The sequence below is a fragment of the Adelges cooleyi genome, unplaced genomic scaffold (assembly GCF_023614345.1).
Source record: "Adelges cooleyi isolate 19-005CV unplaced genomic scaffold, UGA_ACOO_1.1 ACOO_flye_CR_arks_rails_tigmint_CR_PRNA_41, whole genome shotgun sequence".
Taxonomy (NCBI): domain Eukaryota; kingdom Metazoa; phylum Arthropoda; class Insecta; order Hemiptera; family Adelgidae; genus Adelges; species Adelges cooleyi.
In genome coordinates, this window is record NW_026096090.1 from 2,057,551 (window position 1) to 2,074,583 (window position 17,033).

At 33.0% G+C, this 17,033-nt stretch overlaps 3 protein-coding genes across 3 annotated transcripts; 1 reads left to right on the forward strand and 2 right to left on the reverse strand.

Moving 5' to 3' along the window:
* Positions 1 to 673: 673 nt before the first annotated feature.
* On the reverse strand, positions 674 to 2,247 carry LOC126841879 (U6 snRNA-associated Sm-like protein LSm4). Its single transcript, XM_050578628.1, has 5 exons — positions 2,020 to 2,247; positions 1,908 to 1,949; positions 1,700 to 1,798; positions 999 to 1,170; positions 674 to 878 (listed from the first exon to the last, which is right to left on the reverse strand). Exons 1-5 carry the CDS (start codon positions 2,020 to 2,022, stop codon positions 802 to 804), a joined length of 393 nt encoding a protein of 130 aa, XP_050434585.1. The 5' UTR covers positions 2,023 to 2,247; the 3' UTR covers positions 674 to 801.
* A 2,386-nt stretch (positions 2,248 to 4,633) lies between these two features.
* Positions 4,634 to 12,239, forward strand: LOC126841985 (uncharacterized). The gene is made up of 9 exons (XM_050578821.1): positions 4,634 to 5,177; positions 6,220 to 6,369; positions 7,324 to 7,509; positions 8,170 to 8,320; positions 8,421 to 8,712; positions 8,781 to 8,943; positions 9,384 to 9,620; positions 10,659 to 10,784; positions 12,010 to 12,239. The coding sequence occupies exons 1-9, from the start codon at positions 4,634 to 4,636 to the stop codon at positions 12,237 to 12,239; spliced, it is 2,079 nt and encodes a 692-aa protein (XP_050434778.1).
* Positions 12,240 to 13,587: 1,348 nt separating this feature from the next.
* On the reverse strand, positions 13,588 to 15,081 carry LOC126841885 (uncharacterized). Its single transcript, XM_050578643.1, has 3 exons — positions 14,611 to 15,081; positions 14,345 to 14,491; positions 13,588 to 14,269 (listed from the first exon to the last, which is right to left on the reverse strand). Exons 1-3 carry the CDS (start codon positions 14,863 to 14,865, stop codon positions 14,156 to 14,158), a joined length of 516 nt encoding a protein of 171 aa, XP_050434600.1. The 5' UTR covers positions 14,866 to 15,081; the 3' UTR covers positions 13,588 to 14,155.
* Positions 15,082 to 17,033: the final 1,952 nt, after the last annotated feature.

The window sequence follows — 17,033 nt, forward strand, 5'->3', positions numbered from 1 at the left end:
TTATGACATGTTATGCCTGAATCGTTGCTAGTATTTATCCGAGAGCTTAAAGGAATTCATAAAAATGTACTAATCAATTTTTTTTTTATAGTGTTGCCGTGTTGAAAACAATAATAAATAATAATAATGTTTATTCACTACTGTGAATAAACATGACGATTTTTAATAGAAACAATGGATGAAAAAAATGTGTATGGCTCGTTGTATTGCATTGTTGGGCAAAATTCAAAATTTTGAAATGTCTAACCCTTAAGGATTAAAAATTACCGTAACTTTCACGACCAGCTTAAGAGCGATTATTATTGTTACTTGTAATTTTAATAATTTTATTGAGTTAAGAGTTAACTTTATCCACATGTAGGGTGGTAATGATATAAAAATGACACAAATTAAAAATCTTATTTTTCCGAAGTATTAAAAATTAATTATTGAACTATTAATTAATAGTAAGGGATGTCTAGTTAAATAAAAATAATTTAATTTAAAAAAAAAGTAGATTTTACTTTTATCACATCAAGTGAATTTAACAAATCATTACCAAGTCAACATATAAAGTGCATTATTACGAGTTGCACGGCAAAATAGACGTTGTCCACACCCACATTACTTGGGGGAGCATTACAAATTAGTTTGTGCATACAAAAGGATAATAGGTAGATATGTTTAAAAAATATATGGATTGGTAGTTTATGTATTTTAAATTACTTCGTAAAGGAGTTATAATTATTTATTTAGTTTAAATGTACAAACTTATGTTATATAAACATATAATTTATGTAATGTATATAATATTGAAATAATTTATTTGCCCCTAAATTTATTATTCTGACCACCTCTTTGCTGTCCGCCTCCTCGTCCACCTCCTCTTCCTCCAAAACCTAAATAGTTTCAAAAATATTACAATTAGTCATTGAAAATGTAATTTTTTTTTTGAAAATGTATAATATATTAATAATTTGTTTGCTATAAAGTATTATTTCTAGTTTCATAGTTCATACCTTGTCTAGCACCTCCTCGACCTCGGTTTTTCTGATTGTCAGTACGGCCACGTGCTTTATTTACCACTATATCTTCTTTAACCATATCAAATATTTCATCAGGTATTCTAAGATATTTAATCATACTACCTCGAATGTAGCATTCAGGTAGTCGCCAAAATCTATCTCCATCCTAAAATTATTGTTCATATTAGTAATATGATACCAGATACAATCATCAAATAATACAAGGATCAGTATTCCGTAATATTGTGGTCATAAGTGACAGCAGCTAACTTTTATTTCTGTGTGATAAATGTAATGAGAATAAGGACCTGCATACCTACAAATAACCATCTATTTATAATTTAAGAATAATTTTTAATAACCTAGATACCCAAGAAATCAAAACTTAAGTAGATTTACATAAGCACTACTGCGTAATTTAAGAAATAGTATTGAAATAAAATCATAAGTATAGCAAACTGTAATAAAACCTATCAAGTCAAAATAGGAACTTCATAGACGCAAATAGCTTAAAAAACATCTGGAGACTTAATGTTTCTTCTTATATTAACAAAATTAAAATAACATTAAAATATTTGACAAAAATACAGTTTATGTTGACAATTTAAAGGAAGTTTTACTTTTAGATAAATGCTTAACTTAAATTATTTATCTGCTAATTATTGTTAAACTAATTAAAGGAACACGGTTCATACTTTAGACGTGCAAATAACTTCCCGTAGATTGATGTTCATCCAGCTATCACAAGTTACTAAATGTCCGTTGTATGTTTCACCATTTTTTAACTCTACAAGCTAACACAAAATCAACATTTAAAATACAAATATATTAGTGTACAAAATTATTGCATCACAAATTTAAAAATTACAATTTTAATCAAATTATGTTATCATTTAAACTTACCATGGGATGGTTCTGGGCAGTTTTCAATAACGATAAAGGTAGCTATAAAAAATAATTCACATTACGTTCAGAGTTGATTAAATATAGTTAAAATTAATTTGAAAATTTTTACCATCTTTTAGGAATACAGCAATGATCCTAAGCTAAGAATAAATAATAACAAATTGTCCGTTAATGTAATTATTACGTACAGAAGAATGATTTACAAATCCTAAATGTATTACTAATCTAAAGTATACAGTGTAATACGTATAAAAGTTGTATATTATTCGAATCGAAATAACGATAATAATTAACGAAACTTATTATTTGACTTAACAGTGCGCAACGAAAAATACTAAACCGGATAAACAAAATGATAATAGTTTTGATAATTGACAAGAATAGTCATGGAAAAAATTATTCATTGTAACTGTAATCCGTAGAAGAAATAGTTATATTTGATACCATAGATTAGATAAGTACCGGTAAAACCAGGTTACTTTAAGGGTAATTTGGGACATGAGTAAAACAATATATATTAAGAATATATAGTGTTTTACCTAAGTCCCAAATTACCCTTAAAGTCCCAAGTAACCCGGTGTTACGGTAACTTAGTACCGTTTTATATCGTAAAGCCCGCCAAAACGGGTAGCCGCACTCATATAAAATATTATTTTCACTTGTATTAAAATTAAGATTTATGAACTATTATCTTTATTTTAATGTAAGAGTTGTTGGATTTACATAATACAAATTGATTTAGAACATAACTGGAAACAAGGAGAAAATAAAATTGTTCTTTATGAAGTAGAAGTACTAAGTACTAGCTACTGGTTATTAAATAAAACAAGTTAGTAAACATGCGACGCTTGCTTACATTTTTTCTGTTTTTAAATTTGCAATATGATGTATACGAATTGTAAGATAACATTTGCAAATCAATGTAACTAATTTAAGCTTATGGTTTTTAAAAAACTATGATCGTCACAATTAAATATTTTAAATGTATTTGAGTTAAATACATAGTTTTTCGCACCGATTATAATTTCAGAGCTCAAACTAGACTATTATAGTGAAGTTCTGAGTAAACTCTATTGAAGAAATTAAAAAAAAATTAACAATTTTTAGAACATTAACGGAATTTTTAATTAATCTTCCTCTACTTTTTACATATAAAAGTATGGTAGAAACTAGAATTATGCTTATAGCAATATCTATGTTTAGTTGGGACTTCTAAAAGACGTTTTAGCACATATGTTACACAATTAATTTTTTTAAATATACTTAAAAAAAAACCATAAATGTAATAATTAAATGTGCTAGCATAATAAAAATAAAAGAGAAATATTAGAAGAACTTCCTAACCAATTACAAATGTGTTCCGTGGAGTTTATGAAAAAGGTGTACCTAACATTCATATCAGCGAGTTTCAACAAGTATTCTATTTATTTATTTATTGAGCTTACGCCAAAGGCTCAAGTACAGTAATTAAATTAATTATAGTGATAACTTAAATTACAAGATAGAAAAGAGAACATACATTATTACAGCATAAAAATAAACAATCAAACTTATACTAACAAGAAAAAATTAGAATGTAAAGTGTTTTATAGCAAAATTAATAATTTTCAAATAACAGTTATTATTTTAAGAAGTTTTTCAGTAATGCCGGACTATCGGGTTTAAAAAAATCAAAAGAAGTCAATTTGTTACTCTCAATAGCCATTCTATTTAGAGGAGTATTAAAGCCGAAAGTAGTTCTATGAGACGATATTGAAAAAGTTGGACAGGAACGGGAAAAGTTTTGGGGAACATGCATTGAGACGAGACTTGTAAGTTCTGGACAAGAGATGAGACCATTTAATAGCTTGTACATATAGTATACATCAAAGTACCGCCGTCTTAAAGTTAGGGAATCTAAGTTAAAGCTAAATTGATGAGTGTTAGGTACAACGTTACTGTTATTATTAAATTGTATTGTTTTGAATGATAAGTAGCGCAAAAATCTACGTTGAACCCGCTCTAGCAGTTCTATCGAACCTACTTGTGAGGTATTCCAAATGATACTCCCATATTAATGGTAAAATTTTACTTTTTTGTTGTTCCATATCATTTAAGTAAAGTGGTTTTTTAAACTCTTTGTTGAAGGGATTACGATAATTCAGACAATGAAAACAGCTGTTCAATTACACGTATGAAGACAGTTTCATCTCTTATTATGAAAAATATACAACTTTTTATGCCAATAAAAATATTAATAATTGTTCATTATATTATATACAGTTTTTAAATTCAGGAACATTATGCTAATTGCTTATTGACATACATATGTGTTAATTGTACAAATATTTTTACATAGCAATAATAAAATAGGTTTACCCAAGGTACGTCCAACACACATAACACACAAAACTACTTTCGTCTCATAGAACTACTTTCGGCTTTAATACTCCTCTAAATAGAATGGCTATTGAGAGTTATACAATTATTGGGTTTGACACGTTAAATGTTTGTTCTCACCTTATGGTGAAGTTGGTACTGACTACCATCGCACCTCTATACATAAATTGACATTGTACAGACATTGTTTTTTATTTATTGTGTTTTTTTTACTGAGTTTAGCGATATAGAAACACTATTTTATTGTTATTTCTATTTTGTAGTCTGGCAATTTATTCCTCATCATATGAATTTTGTTTTTTATCGAAATAATAACTTAACAATATTTTTTTTTCATTTTAAATATGTTTTTTCCACACTCGGATGCCAACGTTACGGAAGTCTCGCCCGAGGATGGTTCGGTGGCGAACATGGACATCCACAACGATCGGACGGCAGGATCCGTGATGGCCAACGTGGCGGCCGCCGCCAACAACGACATGACAACGCCACCACTCGTCGACATGATAGAGGCACCTGCAGCCGGGCCGCTGTCGTCTGCAGCCCCGGCGGCCTTGTTGACCAGTGACGACATGACGCCCGACAACTTCCAAAGTGCCAACAACAGCGATTGCAGCAGCCCCTCGGCGATGTCCGGCGACCAGCCGATGTGGTTGGAGCCCGAGCTCAACGACGCGGCGTGCCTGTTCGTCGTCCAGTGTTCACAGGAGGGGGACGACTGGGCCCTGGCCACTTGTCTGATGGCCCTCGCATTGACATTTATTGGGGACGGCGTGTTCTTATCGCTGTTCTTGTTCGACTCGCGCTTCGGCATTGCCGACAGGGTTCCGCCCGGCACGCGCACCCTGGAACACATGGCCATATACGCGCTGTTCTTCTATGCCATCGGTAAATCAATTTGCTTATATAATACCATTGAGTACACTCAATGTTAATACCTATATATATATACATTTTCGTTCCCCGTTAAAAAAAAGAACCACTTTAGGAGCTCATAAGTATTCCAAAATAACAAACAAAAAATACTTGTACAAGATTATTATTTTGCAATGAACACGAGGGGGGATACGTATGAAAATGAAAACAGCTATGGATACGTCTAGTTGAAAATAATAACAATAACAATTTGTGGCCACCCATAAAATACTTTTTACTCGGTTAACGACTAATGGATAATGTTTTATACGTTTCACAAACTAATGACTTTTTCTACCGAATTACTGTCTAATAAAACATCAGTTATTCATTGAAACTCGGTCATTATGAAATCGAAAAAATTAAATATAAATTTAATATTACTAATTTTTAAAAACAATTTTTCACTTAACTTACCTGGAATATACCCTTAAAAGTAATACGTAAAATTGGCTCGAACACGGCAAAAGAAAAAAGCCCAAATTTTAATTAAGTGAACTCAACGTAATGTTAGGTAATGAGGCGGCAAAATAGAAAAATTTTACAATTTATTTTTTGCTGGTATAATTAAATTTTTTTCTGTCCTGAACATTAAAAGATATTTGGGATGATTTAAAATAAAGATGTTTTTTAGGCAACTTATGAAGGCTTTCTCTTCTTCTTCTGCTAAAGACCTTGCTTTATCGTTGCAGGAGAGTTGCTAACCTGGGGAAGTGGGTATGGTGCGGTGGTTTTCCTGTTGCCGTAGGACAATTATTTTCCATCGTTATGTGTAATCATAACTATAATAGTATCCAACTCCAAACGTTTTGGATGGTGAATAATTTCACATAAGAAGGTTTTTCACCGGCGAGGAGTGTCTCAAAACATAACCGGAGAGACAATTATAATTAGACCCAATCCGTCTTGACACTATTATTATATCGTTTCAACACTAATAGCGTGTCCAACTTTAATTAACGTACCTTCAAGTGGACACATTTTTTACGGGTTTCTTATGTTGTTTCAACTTTAGGGCCGTTTGCATGTGCCTTAGTCAACCGACATGGCTTTAGAACAATGATGTTTTTGGGAAGTATGTTGACAATAGCTTGGTCGGCGTGTCTGTGGTCGGTCAACGAAGTGTTCGTCGACAATAGAGGATTATTTTTGGCCGTCGTCGGCGGTAAATATAAAAATTATACTTATACTATTTTTTTTTATACGACCTGTTAGGTCGGTTGGGCAACTCTATTTGAGACAAGAGTTGCTATACTGGGGAAGTGGTTATATGGTGCGGTGGTTTCCGTTGCCTTCCGCACCAGTCAGGTGGCCATGTCTCTCCAGACGGTTGCCCGCTCAGCTAAAGAAACAGCCAGCGACGAGATTCGAACCACGGCTAGTGCGTAGAAACACTGCCGCGGTAACCCCTCGGCCACGACCCCCGACTACTATTTACAGTGTATATTATTTGGGATTCCACAGACCACACATATATATATATATATACCACGGGCTTAGAAACTTGATGTAAATCGAATAGTATTTGTACAATAGATAGCACCTTTCGACTACAAACTTAAAAATATATTATTGTATCGTTGGTAAAATATTGTCCACAAGGCACCTTTTGTTTCTCTTTTTCATTGACTATCAAAAAGGGTTATCTACGTCTCAGGATTATCCAACTAAACAGATTATCGGGGCACATAGAACTTATAGTTTCTCTGTATCTTCCTAATTAATATGACAATTAAAATAATTTTAATTAAAAATTGTGCATTCCCTGACAAACCATTTTATAAAATAAAACCATTTTTCAAAAAAACTACTTTAGAACCTTTAATTTCCAAACCCGCGATACATGGGTTCGACGCGGTTATTTCGGATGATTAATTTAAAAATCTAAATGTAAAAAAAAAATTAAAAGCGTGCGCTTCTGTGGGCCGCGGCGGATCGATTCGGTAGTCGAACAATATTGTACAGATTGTTTCGGTGATTTTATCCACTTATCATTGTCTTAACATCCACCGCGGCCCCGGTATAGTTGAAAGGGTTGTGTGAGACAAAACAATTCTCCGTGATTATATTTTAGTAACGTTCACCTTACATATTTGGTTTCTATTATAAAAAAATAAAGGGACAGGCGCGGGCCTGATGCGAACGTCGTTTACCATCCTGTTGTCGTTGCTGTACAACCTATCCCGTCAAAAAGTTCATTTGTGCATGGACCTGGGCGGTTTCAGTGGCATGATGATAGTGGCGCCGTTAACGGAGTACTCCATTCTCTTATTCAAATGGAAGACAGCCTTGATGATCAATATGAGTAAATACGACCCCGGGAAATTAATTGCTACTTTGTTTGGCTAGCCGTTGAGTCAGACAGACTCTGCAATAATGCAACCGTGGTGGGCAGCCAGAATAGTTTCACCCGAACGTTACAATATAAAACCCTCTCTTCCTTGGCACTAGTACTTTGTTCGCTTGAAGTTCGCCAGTGTCTCAATGATCGAGTCAAGTTATGACTTGGCAACTACCCGAGTAAAAATGTGATTCAGGTTTCCCTTATCTCGATCAGATGCGTATTTGGTATAGTCAAGGTTCCCTCATCTAAGGTTGCTATAGTCTTACTTCAAATCGGGTTATTAGGATCGAGTTATGGTCCAATTTTCACTAAAATTTTCATTCGGGAACTGAAGAGTGCAAATTCGATTGGATGTGCTTGTTTATATGTAGGAATTGATACCGCTCATAATACATGAATGCAGAGGAACTGCAACTGGGCATAGCCTCGTCTGTCTGTATCACGCATTCCATTTTTTCAATACGTCTTGGCTACGACGCTCGAGTCGGAGCATCTAATAGCCTTTTAGGTTCCTATGATTTGGCGATGAGTATAATTTTATGATCTCCACATTTATGTGCCATACCACCACAGTGTTGACGATGTCCACGTTTTTATTTTGGATATTTATCGCCACACCAGTGCCACAGAAAATCGAAGTGGTCGCTGACAAACCTAAAGTCATTGTGGAACATCCCGTGCAGAGAAAAGCCGCGGCCGTCGCAAAGAACGCGCAATCGTTGGAGAAAAACCATTATTTTCCTACCGTTTGGAACACCGTTGGCAATCGAAAGTAAGTCGATAAGGAGCCGAATTTGTACCGGCAGCCATTCCCGATAATTGTTTTGTATATAAATTTAATGGCATGTTTATCCCGGTTTTATTTTTCACAGGTTGCGTGTAGTGCCTTTTACGGCCGACACCCCAGTGCTAAGTCGAATAGACAACCTCAGGTCAATCGGCTTGCTCCGTCTGGGAAGGCTATACACGGTAAGGGAGCCCGAAATGTACGTCCGCAACTTGAACGGCTGCTTCGGACCTACTTTAGTGGGTAGTAGACCCATGTACAGAGACGACGTACTTTACACCGGCAATATATTTAACTTGCTCAACGAAAATTTAAAGGTACACTTAAAAATACAATCTAATATCAGGCGTGCTCGTCGAGTGTACATATCAAACGGCGTTGACAGGGCAGAGAACACTTGTATCCGTTGCTCATGACAAGAGTAATGACCGTATCCGACGTAAAGGACGAACTTAACGGGTGGACCAAATTGTGCCCGACGTCCGTGAGGCGAACCTTTAACTCTATTATGAATCCTAACATTTGGGGAACTGTTCCCTTTATATTGTTTGCCGCTAGCGAATTTTTAGTTCACGCCGCTTGTTTCCTGCCGCTCATGTTCATCAAAGGTGATAGACCCAACATATTATGTACTATACTATTCCATTGCTATCGTAACCTTACACAGTCAATTTATTGTGCAGAGCTGTAGAGCACGTTGTCCCATTTAACTCCGTTCATCAATAATTACCACGAACCGTGTGCAATACAATGCATATCTTTCATAGCCTGCACAAATGCTGACATATTTTTTCAGAGGAAAGCCATAACTTATAACCCGGTTTACAAGGTTCACTCTGGATAATTATTTCGGACTTCATCAATAAAAAATGAACCACGTACATATCGATCATCACTCGGAGTAAACGATTCACAAAATCAGGTCAGGTCCAACTTTGGACGATTCGTCCGAATTGATCTCATACAGAGTGAATCGTGTAAGCCCGGCAAGAATAATTAGACATGACCCTGACTGTGCTTTTCTGTACTTAAACGTATTGTTGACCAGGTCCACCTGGTATGATGAAATCATCTTGGGAAGCCGTGATCACGTTGATCGCTGGGTGTTATGGAATGCTGACTGGTCGAGGCTTGGGGTTCGTATTACACGAGACCACAGCAACTGCTGTACCCATATACACCGTGAGCATAGTTCTGATAGCAAACGGTCTGTCGCTCTTTCTGTCCGCCACGGCCGACTTGGCTAGGATCTTGCCTTATTTCGCCATATACGGCATATTTTTCGGTACAGTACATGGATTTGTTATCACACTAATCGTTCACGACCTTTGTAGCAGTGTATATGTATTATATAATGCTCACGGGTGCTCGGTTAACATATAATAGGGCCAAGTGAACATTTTATTGTTTATCAACCAGGCGCAATTAAGAAAGAGCGGGAAATTTAATTTAAATTAATTAAATTATTCAAATATTATCTTGCGAGCTAGCCGAAATGGCGTTTTGACGATAATATAAAAACATTGACTTATTTACTCGGGTGAATAAATTAGTAAAAAATTACATCGTCAATCACCGCACTTGTAAAGAATTTGATAGCAACAATAGGCTTGTGTATAATAAGTAATAACACATGAATATCGATATAGTTATCGTAAACTCTATTTTTGCTTGTCCAATATAAAATAATATATTAACGTTATTGAATTATTTTTCATTTTACAATTCAAACAATTCACTTTGTATAAATTAACAAAATACAAAAATTCCAACATTACTTTAGCACGAAATAGACCCGAATTTTCTAAATAGAAGAATACCAGCACTTATTATTTTATAGAAAGTATTTAATAAATGTTTAGCCAATGACACATTAAGGGGGCCGTAGCATGGTTTTTACAAAAAAATATTAAGTGTAGATATCAAAAAAATAAAAACGCCACTCCATTGATAAAGTTTTTCTTTATACATAGTGAGAATTTGGTAAATCTACCCCTTAAGGGGGGTCGGAGCACAACTAGTTTTCATGCGTTTTAGGCCAATAAGCGGTGCTAAATTAGACATACTTCCCAATGATGGATTTTAATTTTTTAAATAAGTATGCATTTGTTTACAAATTTTCTAGGTTTCTAAGGAAGACGATTTTCAATTTTTCTTTTTTGAAGACCTCCAAAATTATTTTTGACTATTTTTAAAAATTCAGTGATAGTTCTCGAATTACATTTGAATTTATTTTAGGCATACCAAATTTTAAATCGAAAATCGGCTCTCTAAGAAACCTAGACAGTTTAAAATTTATATTTTTTTAAAATTTACATTCCAGGTTATTATAATTCGGTGCAAATCGCATTGGTGTACAACGTGTTCCCCGTGCACCTGTTCAACAACGTATTCGGATACATTTACTTGGTCCGGGCACTAGGCTCGTGCTTTGGAATCCTTATAGCAGGTATTTCGTTTGAAAAAAAATATATAATAATACGAGTATATTATAGTATTTAGGTATAAAATGTTTTATTTTGTTTAAATTTCGTCCGCGGCATCCGACCTAGTGCACCAAATATAGTAATAAAATATACAAATGAAACATTATTATTATTACTTATTTATTATCTGATGTCAATTTTTGCTTGCTCTAGGCACACTCCAATTAGTTATAGGTCTATGATAGTAATTATACCAGTTAGCGCGTTTTTTGAAAAATTAATACACGCAATTTTTACAGAAAATCTATTAATCCCACTAGTGTATTTTGCCATTGAATTATTATTAAAAAAAAAGGTAAATAAATCAAAATGACTTGGAACTTGCGGCCTGGAAAGTGTCAAGAACTTTTCTGGGGAAGGATTATGTATGTCGTAGTAAATATGTCGATTAAATGAATATTCATGCGCGTCACTTCATGAATTTAGAACTACCCTCCCTATAACGCTACTAATTTTTTGAGAAAATTGCAATTTTTTAGATTTTTCTCTTTATATACTTTATAAGACCTGCCTTTGTGCTAAATTTACGTTTATACCTATACAGGAAGTGCCTTATGATTTTGATGATGAATGAGTGAGTAGGTCAGTAACAAAAATGCAAACTTTTAAAATCTCCCCTTTTGAAAATACTTAATATTAAGGCTTCAATTTTCTGCAGTATTCTAAGCTATTTAAGCTTAATTTATGTTTCAAATTTCAAAAGCTCATAATATGAGGAAACAGAGATATTATGAGGGTTAGAAAAACCGGATGAATTGGTTCATGAAACAATACACTACCATTGCTAGAATTTGGTCGGCGCGGCGCACTGCCGACTGCTGTGCGCCTCAGATATTATAATATTAACTTTTTAAACTAAGAATAATGTTCTAAAACTGGTCGATAACCAGTTTTGAATAATTTTAAGTTATTTAAGTATTAAAAAGTTGTAAAATCCTCGGATGTTGTCCAACAAGTAGGTAGTTAAGGGTAAATCGAAGAAGAAATTTGTAGATGTTATAGGTAAACTACATATCACCTTCCCTCCAGTGTTAAAAACAAATTATTCAAAACTGGTTATTGACTTTTTTAAATAAATTATTGTTAATTAAAAAAAAATATAAAATATAAACTTAAACCCCATAGAGTCTCCTCCCGTAAAGTGACCTAGTCGTTGGTTAACACTGTTATTATAAATACATTTTACAGTGAAGATCCAAGAGGACTGCCAGCAGAGCAATGAAAACGTTTACATGTATGCCGGTATGCTAATGTTCACGGCCGGCATTTGCGTGGGTTTTTTGCAAGCCGCTGTCAACTGCAAGACAATGGCCGATAGGGAATCTTCGAGCACGTTGTATAACCGATACCCGGACGCTGTGTACCCCACAAGTATTGTGACCAAGGTTACGGCTTGTCCGCCAATTTTAATCACGTGAAAACCCCAATTTTCAGCCCCTTAAATCGCTGCAGATTACGTATATATTTTTTTATGTATAATATTGTTGTTTTTACATGCTTTTCTTTAGCTCGCTAACACGTACGTACGCACGTTTGTACGGGTATTTTTCAAATCTTTCAAAATTAATTAAACCCACTTCCCGATGTCGTAAAGGGCTGAAGCTTGGCACAGACACTCATCTCGGATGACAATACAATTTTCCGTCAAAATATTGGGACCCAGACATCCAGGTGGCAAATGCCGGGGGGTCAAATATGGGGGTTATTTCACTAAAATTTCATTTTTTTTTTCAAATCTTCTAAAATGAATTTAGTAATCTAATCACCAATTATTAAGTACCTTTAATAGGACTAAAAAGTAAAAAATAAAATAAATAATTAAAAAAAAACTTTTTTAAAAACATGCTTTTATAAAAAAATAGTAAAAGTGAAGTAAAAAATAATTTTATTACAAGAACAATTTACTAATCAATTGTAGCACATTTAATTTAAAATGTCATTTACTTTGAAAACAACCGAAAATGAACTACAATTTTAAATAATGTTAAACATCTTTAATTTTTGACTAAAGAGAAAAGCGTGGGTACTATTCAACAAAGTCCAAATTCATTGAGTTAAGTATAATGAAATGTATGTGTCACACTCTAATATTAAACCAAATTTAAATTACAAAAAAACTTACAATTTAAAATGTTATCTGATAAATTTATGAGGGACTTTGTTGAACAGGGCCCACGCTTTTCTCTTTTGTCAAAAATTAAAGATGTTTAACATTATTTAAAATTGTAGTTAATTTTCGGTTGTTTTCAAAGTAATTGACATTTGAAATTAAATGTGCTACAATTAATTGTAAATTGTTCTTGTAATAAAATTATTATTTACTTTTTACTATATTTTATAAAAGCGTGTTTTTAAAAGAGTTTTTTTTAAATTATTTTTTATATTTCATGTTCATATATTTTTGATAATTAACACTTTCGTTCCTGGGATTTTTTTTTTTCGAAAAAAAAAAATCAACAATTTTTTTACGTATCGGACTGTTATTGATTATCAATATAGCTGTGTCGATTTTTTATCATCAATCTATACTAGAACTTGTGTTTAAAGACATTTTTGAGAATGATAGTACGTTGTTAATATTTTATTCGATTTTTAAAGTTAAATCCTCGTACGAGGATGTCAGTAACGAAAGGGGTTAATTGCCGAAATTGAATATTTATCCATTTTTAATATTTATAAATTAACTGTTGTATTGTGATCTTTAAAAATCATATTATAATACATTTATAATTTTGTTGTTATTGTAACATTGATATTTTTCTTATCTTAAGTATACGCATGTATAAACGGTGTCTGACTGCGATAATCGACAATATATTATACAATATCAAGGTATAATACAATTTTTAAAAAATAATAATATAATATATTTAAAAACTACAGTTGACATCTTAAACCAGTCACTTTTTACATAGTTAACAAATACATGGCGTTAGTTAGTTGGTCTGTTATCAAAATATATAAAAATCCCAATAAAACATATTAAGACTTCTTTGACACGCATGTCCACATCGTGGTGCTTTTAATCTTAAGTTTAAAATTTCACCATTGTTTATTTTTTTTTTATTTGAGTTTGGTTTTAAATATTATGTATCAGTTCAAAAAAAAAAATAGGCCTACAACCCTAAAAGTTAGTATTATTATATAGTCAACAATTGTATTTATTTTTTACTTCAAATTAATAACTTATGACATTAATTTAAAAAAAAATTAGTAGATAAATAATTATATACCTACGTAATACGTGTATTTTAAATAGGGTATTTCAATAATTCAGTGTAACAAATTATTATTAACTTAACGAAAAAATTAAACAAGTAAATATAAAGTACTACTATGCATCAGAATCTACTTTTCTTATTTCCATTTCTAATTCTTCCGGGGTTCTTAAATCAATGGCGAACCGAGATTTAGACGATCCTGTGTTCCGTACTTTCCTACTGTATGCCTATAAACATACGTGAAGCATTATTATTAAGCATGATTTAAGAGTAATATTCATAAGGTTGTAAAAGATTTATACTTGAAAGGCTGCAGCCAGTGCATAGGTTAAGTTTCTCGCAACATTTCGACTTTCGCAAACAAACGCAACACAATCGAATGGTTTTCTGTCTGCAGACATCGAATCTTTTACAACTATCATACAGAACACTCGAGTATACACCAAGTCCTAAATGGAACGACATAATACAATCTCTTATATCGTGACAGCGGTAATTGCTCGTTAATAAAATATGTTATTTTTAATCTAAATGGTCTGGTGTTTAATAATTCAAAGTTAAAACTCACTTGAACTCCATATGAAACCGTGTGAATTGGATAGAATGTTTTCGATTTTTCGCCAATGATTTCACATCCCTCTTGTGATATTCTCAGTTCAACTTGAGGCGGCAAAGGTGTTATTGAGGTTTTAGCATTTGCGACCATTAGGTCGACTGGCTTCCGCGTGTGTTTAATGCCCCATAGGCCTCTCGCTTCGGTAGAACCGAGCTCTCTGACCGAAAACGATTGAGGTAGACTTTGATGGCGAATGTCTTCGTTCATTATTATTATCTTAAACTCGAATAGGCCAAAAATAATTAATAGGTATCGAAAAAAACAGATAATCTGAAGTGTTTTAAATGTGTGTTACTGTGCGCCGGCGAACCAAAATAGATGTGTTTGTCGAATGAAAACGAAATTTAGTGTAGTGGTACGTTCTACTATAATAAGAGTCACCGCACGAATGAATTCACCTGTCGCCTTCGGTAGACAGTAGGTAACACAATGGATGGTAATTTGTTGCACATTTGCCATCTGCTGTCGGATATCCTGTTTCCTGTTAGGTCTCGTACGTATTCGAACTCGACTATACGAATCTCAAATGTATGCATATCACGTTATTATTTCACTTTGTAGCTACAAATGACGAACAGTTCGTGTTTTTCTAGTACTCCAAATCAGTAAATGGTTTTTGGAATAAATAGGTACCTAATCGGTTAAAATAATAAACAATGTTCCTGCGTATAAATTATATTATTTTGCCCTATTAATTCAAATTCGATATACTAAGCTAAATAATAATAATAATAAAATAATACTATTATTATAATACATAATATAACTATAATTATGTAACATTTTATATTGTTGGTCATTAGATTTAAATATATAGCTTAAAAAAATATTATCCGAGGACTTTTAAGATTTCCTAAAAATATTATATTTTATTGCTAAATTATAGCACAAAATCACGCTTGGCTGGCTTACATAATTATAAAGGGGCAAGTGGCGACAATGCAACATTCTATTCACTTCCTGTAATGGTAAAAATATAATATTACAACTATATTATTATTTATATAAAATTAAACGAAATATGTCTAAAAGTTGTTGTTATTACTTGTTTTCGCCGTGTACTTGAAAGGTGTATGCGGTTTAGTTTTTTGGGGACTGCAGATTTTAATTTAGCGTGCTGTAGTAGGAGCGTGGAAAAATAGTATTATATCTAATATATCTAGACCGAATGGCAAACGGTTATAATACGTTTATACAACGAAAATTATATTTGTTTCTATTATTTGAAGTCGCACTAATTGTTATGTCGGGAGGCACTCTCTTGGGCTTAGCCCGGGGAATGGTCTATTATCGCTTATACGAGGGGTGTTTGTTTCGCGTTTATTATCGTTTGTGTACTTTTAACTTTGTTTGAATGTAAATTATACTTTATTTGTGTGTAAATTATTTGAAGTTTTACTTATTATTTTACTTTTAAAAATAGTTACCTTTTTCCTAACAATTTAATTATTACAAAGGTGTAATTTAAAATAATAGTCACTGAGTGATAGGTTTCTTTGTTATAAATTGGTCTCTAAACTCAATAAAGAACGTACGCATCATTTACTGGCTCAACTAAGTTCTCATACTTAGCTCTAGGTCAAGGTGTACCGATTGGTATAATCCCATAGACCTATAAAGATATGGACTGCGCCTCCCACACACCCCACCTGTACTGCCGCGTTGTGAACAACGTTAGAAAGAGATAGATAGAGTTGTTAGGTTTCCCATGGAATACAAATTGAAGACATAGAATAATAAAACTATATATATATGACGATACACACACATGGAAATATATAATAATTAAATCATATTTAATTATTATTAATTATTGTGTTATTCGAAGTTTCTTTATAGGTCTATGGTATAATCCCTACGAGATTTAGAAATACTTTTATACCATTTATACTTTGAAGTCAGTAAATAAATACTACTTAGGTTAAACCTAAAATACAAGCGTTATTCGAGTGTGTGCATTTCGTGTATTGAACCAAGTTCGTATACGACAGTGTAAAATGCGAATTCATTAATAGAAATCTGCGAATATGCCTTAATCAGGCAGCTGGCACCTGCAGGAGGTGCAAAATTTTACATATGAATTAAATTTATTGTCGCCAGGTGCGCAACTATTGCTTGGCCCGGCCCTGATAATAGGTTGAAGTACATGTTTCTAAACGAGTACTACACTGTTCATTCGTTTCTTTTAAGTGCTCCGGGGTTGGGAAAAAAATAAAAAAAGACTAGGAAGTGGAAAAGACATAACTGATGATCATTTTACAGGATTTTTACGACCCGTCCGTTCAAATCCAACAAGGTCTATTACCATTTATCAGCAATTATTAATTGTTGCCGATTATGATTACATAGTTTAAAATATAATACTGCTGGTAAAC